The 16439-nt window shown below is 35.3% G+C and overlaps 1 protein-coding gene and 1 long non-coding RNA gene across 3 annotated transcripts; one reads left to right on the forward strand and one right to left on the reverse strand.

The window, feature by feature from the left end:
- Positions 1 to 525: 525 nt before the first annotated feature.
- LOC127100619 (K(+) efflux antiporter 4) lies at positions 526 to 11637 on the reverse strand. Of its 2 annotated transcripts, XM_051037859.1 has the most exons (20): positions 11084 to 11628; positions 10642 to 10688; positions 9632 to 9690; positions 9163 to 9241; positions 8945 to 9006; positions 8750 to 8825; positions 8586 to 8660; positions 8291 to 8362; positions 8109 to 8192; positions 7324 to 7392; positions 5095 to 5172; positions 4835 to 4923; positions 3726 to 3822; positions 3598 to 3651; positions 3190 to 3285; positions 2512 to 2700; positions 2338 to 2415; positions 2127 to 2171; positions 1196 to 1285; positions 526 to 1095 (listed from the first exon to the last, which is right to left on the reverse strand). In XM_051037859.1, exons 1-20 carry the CDS (start codon positions 11313 to 11315, stop codon positions 1015 to 1017), a joined length of 1752 nt encoding a protein of 583 aa, XP_050893816.1. In that variant the 5' UTR covers positions 11316 to 11628; the 3' UTR covers positions 526 to 1014. The 2 variants fall into 2 exon arrangements, 1 of the variants encoding a protein (XP_050893816.1); XR_007794458.1 differs by lacking the exons at positions 526 to 1095; positions 1196 to 1285 and having other exon boundaries at positions 2125 to 2171; positions 2338 to 2433; positions 11084 to 11637.
- LOC127100620 (uncharacterized) lies at positions 2710 to 3250 on the forward strand. Its single transcript, XR_007794459.1, has 2 exons — positions 2710 to 2946; positions 3032 to 3250. It is a non-coding gene; the product is annotated as an uncharacterized LOC127100620 (long non-coding RNA).
- Positions 11638 to 16439: the final 4802 nt, after the last annotated feature.

Raw genomic sequence — 16439 nt, forward strand, 5'->3', positions numbered from 1 at the left:
TGATTTCCCTTTTGGCTGATGTCAATTTCTGAATGAACAAAAATACACCACAAGTAACCTGACGAACAATAATTGAATTTGGCAAAGACCAACGTCACCAAACTCACCACTATTTATTATTGTCTGAATGCAACAGATGCCACAAGAACATTAAACCAAAACACCTTCCAGCTATGTTTTGTCATATCCTTAAATTTTTATCGGCCTGATCACCATGCTCTCCTATGACCCCGTGTCTTTATCTGCACGTGCATGGTTAACAGATGCAAACTGTAGCAGGCTAAAATTAAAAGCAAGGGAGAATGGGCGATAGCAGAGCCAAAACCAAAATATCTAGTCCTAAATACATGGTATTCTGTTTTTAAAAATTCAGAAACAACATGTTAATTTGAATGTTACCAGGTTCACATTTTCCAAACTACAACGATTCAAAGCAACATAATGTTAGTACCATAAATGCTAATTCAATCGAAATACCCACAAATAATAGTAATACTATTAAACTCCGAACATGCATATCACATCTTTGGGAAACAATATCAATTTTCCTTCTGCTATCATTAATCATTAATAATTTCAATAGTTTGTGAGCATGATACATTTGACATTGATGACTACCTAAAGAGACAACTTACACATTAGAAAACCAATCAACACAAAAAATTTGATAACATAAAAGGGGAATCATCTAAAATGAATTACACTACTAACCGCAACTAGACATTACTTTATACACAAAAATAGGCCATTCAAGTTGATAACAATGTGGCCCAAGTAACAAGGTTAGTTGATGGATCCGGTTTGAAATCTTGCCTCCGGTGTCCTGTGATTGCCATTGCATTCACTGTTTCCAGTGTGTGCTCTGAATGCGTGCGGCGGCGTATACAGTTCTTTGCAATAGAAAATGTATTCAATTAGTCAAAATTATTTGCACTATTTAGCACCTGTCCACCAGAATAACAGAAGCCATCAGGTTAATCCCGCAAATTCATTGTGTCATAATATATTTGGGCATCATGAATCATGGGAGCCTTGAACCATCAAAGTAATACGCTTAGCACTGTCTGCACGAAAGCTCTCCCCTTTAAAGACAACCTGAAAGTACAATCACATTCAATATCCTTAGGACAATTGAAATGACAAAAAGCTATAATGATCTGGTAAATATTTTGCCAGTAATTAAAATGTAAGTTACCTCAGCAGGAGTATCAGGAGGGAACCACCGGAGCAATGCACCAAGACGTAGAACAGCAGGAATCAGCTTGAAAAGCAAGGGAGTAGTCACCTGCACAAATTTCTATCAGCGTAAGCTTCAAAGTCATTACAGATCAACTAGCTAAATACATTTCAGAAATTAATATTCAAAACACATCAAGATTACTCACAAAACAGTCTATAACAGTCAATCTATACACAAGAATTTCACAACAGCAAGACCCAAGGTTTACTAGTGATGCACTGCTAAAACTTCACTCAAATTTACTAGTGATAAACTGCATCTACACACTTGTACAAAAAAGATAAATTAAAGACGGCCAACAAACAAAATCATCATACAATATAGCAACAAATAAAAAACTTGAAACGGATCACTTATGCTGGAAAGCTGAATACCCTGCAACCGCAAGCATGCCAATGTTGTTGCCCCATTCAACATGCTTTGCAGATTTATCATGCTTTTCCTTTTCTTTATCCCATTTTTCAACAAAGACTGTTTCTCGTTACCAAAGCCTCTCAAAACAAAAGATGAAATATATGGGAGTAAAAGGTCCATGATCGGCAAGGCTTGAAGCAATAGTTTTCCCTTGAGTAGAAGCAGCTTGCAAGCAATCCAAAATGAACATAGACAACCCTACAACTCTAACCCATGTTCAAAGAGTATAAAGATTGTATATTCAAATAACTAAACTAATGGCCTTTGAGAGGATCTCACTTGAAAGACAAATTGAAAACGCCTTTAATTTTATACAGGGATAATATGGCTCAAGTGATTCAAATCACACAAAACCAACAAAGTAACAGGTGATTAATGATTTGAATTCATGACAAATGAACTGCATAGTACTTAAAAGAGAACGGTGTTTATGAATACTATGTAAACTATAATTTAGGCATTGTCTGCATACCAGACTGAGAGCTGTCGTGCCAAGGAGCAACAAATACAACTTTCCCTGCAGTAAGGATTAGACTTCAGTTTAACTGTATGTAAGTAAACAATGTAAGACCAGTCTTCTTGAGTTGAAACTATTTCCAGAAATATAGGAAGATAAACTTCACTGTCTTCCAAAGCATAAACAGGAAGTATCTCAAAGGAGCGTATAAAAATAAAATGTGTACCTCAACTAAATGAACATTTGAAGCACGACTGAGAAGAACAAATGCAAATTCTCCAATTTGTGCCAAGGACATCCCAACCTACGCATGTGGAATAACCTAAGGCTCCTCTGTCAATGAAATGTATAATGTAATTAAAAAGCATACACAATAGTATTGAGTGTTGTCAAATCTTACAAGAATGGAAGTCTTGTTATTGTATCCAAACCCCTTGACAACAGATGCGGCTACAATTGTTTTTACAATGATCACCAATATAACAGCTGCCAGTAAAATGTCAACATGATTCCAAAGGAAATGGACATGTATAAGCATCCCAATACTGGCCAAGAACAGAGCAGCAAACAAGTTGCGAATTGGCTCAACCTAAAATCATAAATTTGAGTAAAGCTCAAATAAGTATGACAAAACATGGATTCACCTCAAATGTATGTCTTTCAAGAAATCCCCGAGAAATTCATCTCAATCAGCCACCCCACTTTACAGGATCCATAATGAAAATACAATGTAGTACCAAAAAGAATATTCAAACATCCCCCTCGCCTTAAAATATGTTTGACATGACAGAAGAAAATAATTGAATACTCAAAGAAAATAAATAAAATGATAAAGGTTGGATAAGATGATGCTCCACAATAAGGGAAAAAATAATTAATTTTGGGTTGGAGAGTTGATGCAAACTATACTAATGATAAAGGTTGGATAAGATGATGCTCCACAATAAGGGAAAAAATAATTAATTTTGGGTTGGAGAGTTGATGCAAACTATACTATTGGAAAACTTCCAAATCCTTTAAACATAGTATCAAGTAAAATTAGCAACTAATATTATATATCCTAAGGAAAATATGTTACTTGTTCAAGCGTATGTTGACCAAGATCCGTTGTTGATATCATTACTCCCGCGGCAAATGAACCTAGTTCAAGACTTAAACCCAGCTTATCACTACACTGAAATGAAATAACAAATTATCAAAACAATTTGTCAGAGGCACACAAGTTGTCTGGATTTGGAATCCATCACAAGTATAATGTGTCAGGACTGCATGCATTTAAGCATCCACTAAGATATAAGGAAGTAAAGTTAAGTCCATAGACATAACATAAGTCATTACATATTGAGAGGAAAGAACCAGAGACTTTAGCATGACTAAGGGCACTTAAACAGTGTAAATATGGATCAGACTACAATATATTATTAAGAAGATAACATTCTTGCCAAGTAACCAAAAATTGAAAACAAAGAATGGATAGAAAACAGACCCAAGCAACCATTAGACAGAATGCCACTGATGCTAATTGATAAAGTTCATTGGTCTGCACAAGAAAAAGACAGTTACGAAGTAACACAGAAACAAACATCCAACAACAGATCAAAGGTCTATGTTCACCTGAGATGACAGGCTTATCATAAGCTTAAGGAACCAGGGTACGCAAGTACGAGATAATATTGACAAAACAACCAAAAATGCAATTAAGGTCAACAACCTGAAACAATTTCGAATTAAGTATATCAGAAAGAATAAATTACTGAAACAAGCATACTATCAAGCAGGATTAGAGTTGATGTCCTCGGCATATCAAATCGAGCAGACTTCCTTGTGAAGTTCAACCAGGCAATGGGAAATAGTGTCACTCTGCCAGACATACTAAACTAAAGCATAAAATAATATCTAGGGAATGATAATGGCATTGGCAATTTTATTTTTGTCTTCATCAGGAAGCCTGTTATACATTTCCACCCACTCCATCAAAGAGAACCAAAATATTAGAAACAGACTCTAAGAAATGAATAGACCCGCCCATGTGGATTTCTTATTTCCAAATAAAACAACCAGAAAACTGAGAAAACTATTTTCCATTTTTTACTACCAAATATATTTCATTTATTTAAGTGAACTGAATTAGTCATTGCAACCCCTTAAAAACTTATTCAGTTGTAATTTGCAAAGATACAATATAAAGTCTGATTAACAAAAGTAACACACAAATAAATATATAGAATAACACATACTAGACCGTGTGGATGGAGTCTAAACTCATATTTATAATAGAACATACAAGTACTTTTTGAAAGAAAAATAAGAGCTGAAGTGACTTCGTTGAAACTGCATACATGGGGTAACATAATTCTCTTTGAAGAAAAAAAAAACATGGGGTCACATGATTCGAAGGACAATCTGTTGAAGAAGATTTGTAGACCTCAAAAAAATCGGAAGACCTCACTAATATTTCTAAGCTTAGTTGCATTTACATATTTTAAAAATCTCTTCACAAGCCAAAAATCAAAACTATGAATAGAATAGGTTTTTTAAAGTCTAGAAATTATAAGGTCAACTGGACAGTAGTCATACTAGAAAGACGGGATCAGAAAAATACAAAGAAATGGCAAAAGGGATCCTTAGGGGTTTATTGGCACCTATTATATATCTTCATAAACCATGCTGAGATAGAAATATAGCATAAATAAATGATAGACTGTACCCCATAATTTACTTACGATTTACTCATGGATATTACTCCCTGAAGAACACCTGAGGTTCCACCCAAGACAGGAAGCAGTGCAAAGAGCAAACCAACAGCACAATCCTGAAAAGAACCAATAAAATTGAACACTGGATTTCAAAGTATACCTGAGAAAATCTTAACAAAGACAGAAGGGTCATTGATAGCACAGATCTCTCTTCTTTTTACATGACTGTAGCAGCATGGTTTTAGCCATGCATGCACATCTATAAATATAAAAGTAATAGTACATACCTGCAGAATCAGAGTTCCAATTATAACCTGACCATGAAGGGCATTGACGCTGTTCCTTTCCATTAAGAATTTCAAGACCTATGGGCCAAAGAAGAATAAAAGAAAATTCAAATACTTGATGAAGAAATAAAATATTCAAAGACAACAACAACACTGTCTAGGTGTGACAGAGAAGGATGATAACTAGGGCTGTACAAAAAAATGGAAGAACCTATCCACAAATTGAACCATTTTCAAACCAAACCAGAGAATAAAGACGCAAACCAAACTGCTGTTTTTTATAACCCGCTTGCTAACCAAACTGTGGACTTGAATCCCAAACTGAGCTGTGGGTATTAAAAACCATTTGTCAGCCAAGCCTAACAATAAAACTAAAGTGAAAACCAAATGCAATGTCATCAATGACTTATTAGTCGAGGAAATTTTTCACAATGTCCTGCTGCTGTTAATGTTATGCCGGAGTATTTAACTTTTGGGGAGGATTTCAAGCTACTGGAAATTTCATGAATAAAAGAATTTCATGACAACATCTCCTCCTGAAAGATTCATATAGAATAGAAACATCATTTCATCAACCTGGGATTTGGATTTGTTCACATTGGATTTTGAAACAAGAAATTTGCATGTTGCTGCAGAAATAGCATCACACAACTGAAAGTTCGTGCATCCATCTCTGCAGTTAGTTCCCTCTTTTTCCGAGTGCCTAATGCCAAATGATATTAAACAGGCTCTTGGGGCACTAAAACCTTTACTTTAATCATAATGTTACCAGAGCACCAATCTCAATCATGTTTTATTTTCATATCTTGATATGAGACTGTTTTTTGGCCTAGTGAGCAACCCGTACTTAAGTAAACACTTGCAGAAAAGGGGAAATGTGGTAACCCGTGTTCTAACTCAGGATTCTACATAAAACGTCCTCAAAGCCAAAGCACTGGGATGTAACAACGAGGATTGATATGATACTATTGGTTGTTGAAATTTTCATTTTTCCCTGGATCGTTTTATTTTCTTGATTGATCAGTTTTCCAGGCCTTGAATATTGAACTTTCTCTTATATTGATGAAGACAGAATCAGTTCAGTTCGGCAGTCTGTAACATTCAGCTCAGATTGGAATACAACAATAACGGCAACAACCAAACCTTATCCCACTAAATGGGATCGACTTCAAGGATCAAACTACATGACAATGTTCTACTAAAAATCATATTTGTATTTATTTTGCTAATCTCAAGATCTTTCTTAATAGTTTCTCTTTTAGTTTTTATAGCTCTTCTACCCCTGATTGTTTGACTATCCTACATCTTACCTAGTTTAGTCTTACCACCATCTTAATGCTCAAACCACCTAAGTCTATTTTCTACCATTTTTTCTATTATAGGTATTATCCCAACACTCTCTCTAATATTGTCATTTCTAATCTTACCTCGTGTAGTCTTACCACATATTCAACGCTGCATCCTCATCTATGCTATACATAGTTTATATTAATGTTGGTTCTTTACCGCCCAACATTCCGTCCCGTACAACATCGCCGGTCTTACACTTGTCCAATAAAATTTTCCCTTCAGTTTGAGTGGTACTTTCGTGTCATAGAAAACACCTGAGACCCTCCTCCATTTCAACCACTCCGCTTGAATTACATAGTTTGAGTGGCATAACTATAAGGAGTTCAATTCTTTAATTTTTGAACTAGTTCAGTTCGGAAGCATAAGAACCCAGTGAAATGAACCTTAAAACAATTTGCTATGGTTCAAAAAAATCACAAACAGTTTGATTTGGTTCAAAGAAACTATATTATAGGTTCAGTTTGGTTTAGTTTTTCTAACCGAACCGAACCATGAACAGCTCTTGTTGAAATGATAACATGTGGAACTTAAGTGATTAAAGAACGAGCTTACTATTTTGGAATTTTGGAAAACAGGGAAACTTTTCTGAACTACACCAAGCCAACAACTAGCACAACAAGAAGTCTAAACGAAAACAAAAGACAAAAATGGAACCAAGTCTACAAAACATATGAATATGTAATCCATTCACAAACCACATGTCAGTATTGCTTCAAACTATGAGCAAAGCACAATAGATAAACCATAAACATTATCCAATACCGTAACATGTGTGTGTAAAAATTAGAAACTATTCCTCTGCAAACAAATACTCTAAAAAGAAACAGATACACCTCACATTCACAAAGTTTTTATCAGAAATTATGATCAGGAAATTACCACTGCTGTTGAAGACATGGATAAAAATGCACCAACAAATATTCCTTCAGATGGTTTACCACCACATAACTGCAAGAAGGGTTTTGGTGCATTCATTAGACTTTCACTGCCGCTAAATTAGGGCCAAACAACAATCATGTAGGCAAAGCAAAAATACCACAACAACTAAGCCTTATCCAAATTGGCCAGAATAAAACAACAGCCAACAAAACAATCTAAATATATATTGTTGACAAAACAAAATTTACAGGCATATTTGGGATATTAAAAATTTAACATTTAACATCAATCTGTTGTGTTGCTAAAGCTAAAACTTCGATGCAATTAAAAGCGAAATGGAGAAAGACGTTTTTGAGGAAAAACTGTTAACTTATACAGTAAGATTACTGTATCAACCTAGGAAATTTTAAATGCCTTCCCATCAAATCTCAAGTCTAGCTTGATCTCATATAAAAAATTATAAAAGCTGCGTACTTTGTTTTAGCATAATGACAAGGGAGATTTCTCTCCAATTCTCTCAATGTTCCCTCAGTATCTGAGATTTCAATTTAGCTTAAAGCTCGGGGTGTCTCCTATTTTGAGAAAGCTATATTAGTTGATCCTGCTCCATACATATATCAGTAATTTCTTCAGAACTGAAAATAATCTAAACAAATTGGTTATCATGGATTCATAGTATATTAGATAACCAAATAGGTTGAACAATACAGGTTGCAAACTGGCGATGATTACGTATCATGACTTGAGTTATCTTTTCAAAATATGTATGAAAGTATCAGACATACCGAAGCTATTATTCCACACATGCACATAAATAAGAGAATTTGCAGCAGACCTCCAAGAATAGCCACCGCCCGAACAACTCGAAGCTGCAAACATGAAAAGTCAGATTTACACCATATATGGATGGATGAGCTGAAAATATATAAGATTAAGCCAAAATTAATAAATGAGTATCCAAGTCAACCTTTGTTGTGGAAAACTCTAAGCCCAATGCAAAGAGCAAAAAGATGACACCAAATTGAGCAACTGTCTCAACCTGCAAAAACGGAAGCAGTATTTGAAATTACTTGGAGATCAATCAAATAATTTAAGTTACTTTAATTATCACCCTAGTTCGATACATCATATTCAAGGATATATATCATATTCCGTTTGCACAATGTGATTTTATATTTAGAAATAATGTGACCAGCTCAAAGAAAGAGAAAACAACCAGTAGAGTGCATAACAAGAGAACTTAAGGGAAAACCCAAACATACTTGGACCATTTCACTGACAAAACTCAAACCTCCTGGTCCAATGATGGATCCTGCTAATAGATATCCAGTCATAACCTGCAAGTTTTTGATTGTATGGACGACACAACTTTAATAGGTTTATTGTAGAAATATATATCCCAAAAAAAATCAGTTTGTGATCAAACCGGTTGTCCAGCACAAGCAAAGGCTATGCCACCACAGGTTGCAGAGACAATGACAACCACAAGATCTGATATCAATCTGCAAATACGAAATGCCCAAAGAGGATAAGCAACCTGACTAGTTCATAGTTGCGGTCACTCATACACGTATACCACTTGAAAAAGAAATTTAAAAAAAGACAGGAACTGTAAGTAAACCTCAAGTCCAATTGTAGAACAGGATACTTTGACTTGGGATTGGATATGATGAAGACATTGTCCTGAGGATGAAAAATCAACAAAATATAAAAAGTGTACTTTTAAGAGTACCAAGTGTATTTTTCTTGCATATCATGATGATATGGCAGTAAGAAAAATATTATTGCATTATGTAAGTTTGAAAGATCTAAACTTCAAAGTGCTTGACAGAGGCATACCTTTCGATCAATTAAAGTTGGTGTTTCCTCAACACGGTTCTCACTGTCCAAATTGAAAACATCATGGAACTGAAATGACCTGATAAAAAACTTACCAAATGTCAAAAATACTAAAAATGGGTATTAGCATTAAATTATTAAAAATTACTCCCTCCATTTCTTTTTAAGGGTCACTTTTTAGAAAAAAAATTGTTGCTTTTTAAGTGTCATTTCAAAGTTTAAAGTAGGTATTGGTTGTAGTTTTGTCAAAATTACCTCTAGTTATTTATATTACAAAGAGAAAAAATCAAATAAATTAATAAAAAGTTAAGGGTATTATATGCAAAAGGATAATCATTGTTTAAAAAGCAACAGCATCTATTAACTTTCTTGATATGTATAAAAAGTCAAAAAAATGACACTTAAAAAGGAACGGATCCCTTGAAGAAAAACCAACAATCTAACTATTCTACAAGAAAGAGGTGCATACTTTTCTTCTTTGCTCTCATTTTTCTTGGTCCTAACTCTAGCAACAGTTTCTAAAACAGCCTGATACAATAAACATGTCATGAAAAGGAAGGACATTAGATCACAAGTCTATTCAAAAGCTATGAATAAGTCACATAAATAACAACCCTTATAACTATTTACCAACAAATGGAAGGAAAATAACCAAGCCATACGTTCCCACAAAGTTTGTCAAGATCGAGATCTTGCGTAAGATCGGGAGGGGACAGTAAAATCATAAATCATAAAATCGTAACTAAGATCGGAAGATCCTACCCAATTATTTTTTGTATGATCGAGAGGGGGTAACAAGATCGTAAAACATAAGATTGTAACAAAAATCGGAAGATATTAGTAAAACGAAAAATTATACTATATATTTGAAGTTTTTTACATGATATTTTGGTAGGCAAGTGTATTCGTGGGAAAATGGCCTCTGCCGAACTGTAATTGTTGCGCTTCGGCATCTTGTCAACCTTCCCGGCTTATAATGGAGGTGGCCGGAAAACGGCGGGTGTGGCCGAAAAACAACTGATCGTGGCCGGAACTGGCCAAGATCGCACAAAATCAATGATTTTACAATTTTTTTCACATTTTGGCTACAACACATGATTCTACTTAAGATCGAGATCATTGGGGGTGAGTGAGATCGCAAAATCGTAAGATTTTAAGATCTAGATCGAGATCTTGACAACCATGGTTCCCACCATAAAATTCATTATCTCAGATAAAAAATTTAAAACACATTTTTGACACATAAGTGAAATCAGAATTATGATATCATCAATCACGAACTCAGCCCTATGACTAGTTTAATGCTCCTCCAAATTAATCATCATCAACTAAGTTAAATTCCTACCAGATTGAACTCTAGCCTATAGCCAAATACCTATATTACCAAATTAGGACGCGCCAGAACTGCTTCATATTTAGCAAAATCTATAACTTCCTGAGGAAATTAAATACTAACATAGCAAGGAATCAACTACAAACCTGCTGTTCAGCAACACTGTTGTTGAAACTACCAGCATCATTGGTACCTACAAAAGAATCAGGATAACTCACCAAGTCGTTTGAATAAAAACTCCAAACGTTAAGTGATTCATAAAAACTCAACAATGCCATAACAAAGTATCCACATAATTGATAGCATTTATTAGTTTCCCATCATAAATGAAGCAAAATCCAGTGATTACGCTTTTAAACTATCCACAACAGCGTCAAACTCAAATAAACAAATGAGAAAATTGAATAGGTATGGCAAAAATGAAAAGGAAACACCAATTAATCGGCATTTTCGAATACTCATATCCAATAGCCATGCGCCTATACCTCAAAACACGATCCAAGAGTTTCGAAAACCAAATTAAACAAGAGAATTTCGAAAATGCATAAGCATTAGAAAGAAAAAAAGAAAGAATCTAGATCTGCAAACCTTCATTCTGTTCATTTTCGGGGAACTCCCTTTCAAGAGCCCGATCAATCATGTTAGCGAGACTATCCTCTTTCGATCCCGCAAGCGAGGCATTGCCAACGGCGGTTAGGTTATTTTCCGTTAGAAGAATATCCGGCTCCGGCACCGAGTTATTCGCAAGGAGAGAGAAAGAGAATGAAGGATAACAGAGAAGTAGATCGAAGAGAATGATCGTAATTGATAGTAACCTCATCTCCCTGGTTTAGAGAGAGAGTAATGGCGGAGAGTTACAGCGACACCGCCGGAGTTATCAGCACCGTCGTGTTTGGCGCGCGAAATCTCTCGGACTCTTGTATAACTCACAGATGAATAGAGAGATATTGCGGAGAGAGAAAGGGAATAGAATGGAGTGGAAGTGGGAAATTACGAAATAGTCCTTGATGTTCGGTGAATGAAAATTGAAAAAGGTAGTGTGAAATGTACGTTCAGCAAAGCGCGTGTGTCGATGCAAAATCAAAGTGCTTCTTTACTTGTATCGCAACTTATGTTAAAGCGTCACTAAATTACTTAATACACCTATTGAAGATATTACCAGTAATACAGAGACACGTTCAATAATAACCAACTACTATTATTTCCATGCTTTTATATGAGTAATTGAGTATATATTACTTATATTTTCTAAAAAAAGAAAAAGTAAACATTACTTACACATGTTAAGTTTGTCTTTTTATCGAAATAACTTCTTTTACAAAAAAAATCAAAATATTGAAATGAAAACTTTCAATATTCTATTAATTGTTAGGGTGAATTTGTTTATATATTTAAAAAAATATTTCTCCCAATATAATATTTTCATGTTTGATTTAAATTTTATAAAATAATTTTATGGTATTTTTTATTTTAAGAAATGTTATTTGTATTTTATTCTTTTATTTATATTTCAAAGCTTAAAAGATGGAATATTACATTTTCATGAAAAAATTTAACTAATTCACTCACATTTACTATTGTTTTTATTGTTTTTATTATTTTTATAATTTTAAATTGAACAAATTTTATAATTATTGTTGTGTTTACCGGTGTTTTAAGTAAATAAGTCACGAATTTTAACTCACATGAAAGATTAAACTCGAAAAAAATCATAAATATATTTTGTGTGGAAAACTTGAGAAAATGTATTTGTACTTAAAAGTTCTATGTTTGAATTTAGAGCAATTGGATAAGAATAAAAGGAAGTAAAATGCATAATTGTTTGAAAGGATAAAGTAAATGAAGAAAGACAATTGTAAAAGCAATTGAGTAAAAATGTTTAAATTAAAAGTGGAACACGAGTTCATACATTTCTCACAAATTATTTATCTCTATGACCCAGATGTGTGAATTATACATATAACTTAATGAAAATGCGAACCATTTTTCAGAAAACGAAATCTACTAAGTACGTTAGTAACTATCAACAACGGTTATTTCTTTAGAATTCGACACGTATATTGTTATGTGGGTTTTTATCTTCTTATTTGTTTACACATGTCTTTAGCACTTTGAACTGCCTCAAACCACTACTACTGCTTCAAATTGCTCTGGTTGTCGATCTGTCTCTAAATCACCTAATCTTTGGCCTCAAGAATGTACTAAGTCCAAAAACACTTTATAGGCGAGTCGAACTCATTGCTTATATCGAAACGATTAATATGTCAAAATTATAGCTTGATTATCTTACACTTAGCATTTCATACCTTTGTATCACACCTTTCATGTCAAAACACTAAATTATAATTCTCACGCTAATAGATGTCCTCAAAAAGGTCATTTTTCGATCATATCTATAATATGGCAAAAAATGGCGTTTTTAGTTGAATTCGTAACATGATTCAAGCCATTTTGCATACGTCATTGAGATTATGACCTCTGCAATTCATTATCATCATGCTTATTTTCACTCAATTGTCGTGTCTGCAACGTGCAGGCACCTACCATCATGGATCTAACTTCCAAGGTCATCTTGAGCCACAAAAATTAATCATATTAAATGACAAGATAAAATCATTTAATTATTAATGATTTTAATAAAAATAGAAACTAAAATGTTAGTGGGTTTTATCTTCAGAGAGAACAACTGAAAAGTCTCACTTCAAGAGCTACATATAACCTCTCTTTTGCTTTATTTCTTCTTCTTCCTAACATTACTCTCTCTCTCTCTCACGCGCGCGCCTTAAGAGCTCTTATTTTCTGCAACTTTCATTTTCATCTTCTACTTAAGTTATAGAAAAATGGCTTCTACTTGTGGCATTGGAAAACAAATTTGAATCCCTTATGTTGTTGATATTCAGGGACACGTCTTCTCCGACAGTCGCTCCTACATTCTGGAACCACCCATGGAGAAAGAAGAAAGTGTCATATGGGTTTCACATGTACTAATTCCTTTTTCTCTTGCAGGTATTACACATGCATTTCTGGGTCCTCTGCCTAAATCTTATGTGGAGCCCGATAGATTAAAGGTTTTTCCTTGGTTTACCTTACTGCAAATTGTTAGACGGTGTGGCTAGTGATCGAGAGGGGGGGTGAATAGATCACCTCTTTAAAATTAACGGATTTAACATTTTATCAGAGTTTTCAAAAATGGCAGAAAAATCAGTCCCGAATCGACTTCCGTCTATTCTGAACCGCTACTAGAAAGCCGGACACGCAAGTGCAGTTGCTGGATTTTAATGAGAATGACAGAAATAATACACACAGAATTCTAACAAATTGAATGCGCTTATCCTTAAATTCTATTTCCAATGAACACAATCAAGTTAACCGTTTTGTCAAACAGTTGGTGTGTATGTGATTGATGATAAACAGCAATGGTGTATGACTAAAGGTTTTATTATCACTGCTGTCCAGAAAAATGATCAATCACCACACACTAACAGAAATTGCAAAACAGTTTTGAAACGTAAAGAAGATTAAGGTAAGAATACGATACGCAGAGATTTGGTAAGGAAGTTCCCCACGTCGTCCTCGCGTGTGGGTACGTCTCCCTCTCAATTTCAAATGAAATTGAGAACTTTGATTATCAATTATTGCCGAATCCGTTGATACAAGGTTTTGATACAAAGACAGAATTCTACAATCTAAGAACCTCTTCTTGTATAAACCTTCACTTGATCTGAGCTCGATCAAGATTTTCCTGCACAAAGTTGCAAACAATTCACCGGTTCCACGACCTGCTTGCGAAATCCCCCGATCTCCAAACGCAACGCTGCGGCTGAATATGTTCTGCAAATGTGACTCCCAAACCCTCAAGAACACACCAGTTCTTGAAGGACAAACCAGTAGGTTTTTCCTAGAAACCCCCTTCAATCTTCGACTCAGCTAGATTCTCGATCGTTCCACTGCAACCCACAGCTAGATCCTTGATCGTACCACTGAACGTTATCTCGATGCTTCTTTAATCCAAAGAACAAGAATTGTTATGTGTAAATGTTCTTGAAGAAAAGTGATTGAGAAGATGAAGAAGATGAAGTCTCTTTCAGGTTTCTATGTGCTCACAAACAATTGCTCCAACACTGCTTTTGATCTGTGTTCAATTGTTTTCCCTCAATGAATTCGTTTTCTTGATCTGCTGTTGAGACCTGTTCTTATATGTGCTGCAAAAACAGTTGCTGTTATGACTTAAAACAACTTTGTGTATTGATGCATAGGAGTGTGTATCGATACATACTGTAAGTTGTGTGAATATTTGGTGAAATTAATTACTCATGTATCGATGCATAAATCGTGTGTATCGATGCATGTAATTTTTACACTGATATGTATCGATGCTTAATGCTTATGTATTGATGCACAGGCTGTCTCAGGTGGTCATGTATCGATGCCTATTGCGCATGTATTGATGCACAGGCTGTCTCAAGTGGTCATGTATCAATGCAGAATTCGTGTGTATCGATGCATAGAGTTTTTGCCCTTCCATGTATTGATGCATGGCTCGTATGCATCGATGCATACTGAACAGAAATTGTTTTGTGATTAATCACATGCTACATGTATCGATGCAGAGGCTCATGTATTGATACATACTGATATAAAATGCATTTGAATTGTTATTTGAAGGGAATTTTCAATGTAGATTTGTATGTATGTTTATGCAACAATAAAGTGGGATGATGGACAAAATAAGAACACAAATATATCATGTAATGCAATGCACAATCAATTTGGATGATGATCACACAATTTGCTATCATTAAAAATTAATTCAAGTTAAAGAATTCTTTCACAAACTCCCCCTTTTTGATGATGGCAAATTCTTGGCAAGATGTGTGATACTCCCCCTGAGTTTGTGCATATCTGCGTTTTCTCCCCCTTTGTCAACATCAAAAAGAGGAAGAAACATAGTCATCAAGCAGAAAGTGTAGCAGGGCATGGCAAAATTTGATAATAGGCTATCAATCACAAAGAAAGAAGCTGCAAGTTAAAGAATCATTCACAAAGAATCATTCAAAAAGTAAGGGCAATAACAAATAGAGGTAAACAGAATTTGAAAAGCATTTTAAGTGTGCGAACGAGTTTAAGAGTTGCATAAGCTAAACCATATATTGTGCAACAAAATAAAACATGAGCAATATGAAATGAAATGCAGTGAGATGGAAGGGTGGTTGGTTAATTTGGATTGTTGCCACCACAGGACTCCTCATCATGTCTGTCAGGATCTCGGTAGCTTGGCGGAGGCGGAGGAGGAGGCATTGTGTCTGGATTTTGGCCCATGAAGGAGTATCGCCTAAATCGATTCTGAACTTCAATGCTTCTAAAGCTGTCCATAATCCCAGGATTTTCACGGCAATCATCCATAAAGCCGGACATTTCGTTGTAGAAAACCTGATGCCATTTAACCAAGTCTTGGTGCCAAGCGTGTTGATTGTGATACATCCGTGTGTGCTCATCATGCCAGTCCCGATGCTCGTTGTGCCATTCAGTTTGTTGAACATGCCAGTACCGTGCTTCTTCATGGCGTTCTTTGTTGACGATTTCCATCTGTTGAAGCATGTGAGTGATGTCCGCATTTGGTGTTGAGGCTGAAGTACCACCGGCGAATGGAGGGGCTGCAGGTTCAGGTACGTAGTTGGTGGGAGACCACCTTCGTGGCACCCACTCACCCCAACCAGTATTGGCCTCAGGTTGAGGCACTTCTGTTTCAGGCGCATCCTGCATTTCTTCATCAGGCTGTTCTTCAGCAACATGGATGCGTTCCGAAGGCACATCAAAGTTGTAAATTCTGGTTTTGGATTTTCTTTCGAAGAAATAGAAGCATTTGCGGTCTTTGTCCCACCTATATCCCATATGCGATAGAGTGGCAGAATCAAACTCTTGAGCTGCCGACGGAGATAGGAGG

Source organism: Lathyrus oleraceus, chromosome 7 (assembly GCF_024323335.1).
Source record: "Lathyrus oleraceus cultivar Zhongwan6 chromosome 7, CAAS_Psat_ZW6_1.0, whole genome shotgun sequence".
Classification (NCBI taxonomy): domain Eukaryota; kingdom Viridiplantae; phylum Streptophyta; class Magnoliopsida; order Fabales; family Fabaceae; genus Lathyrus; species Lathyrus oleraceus.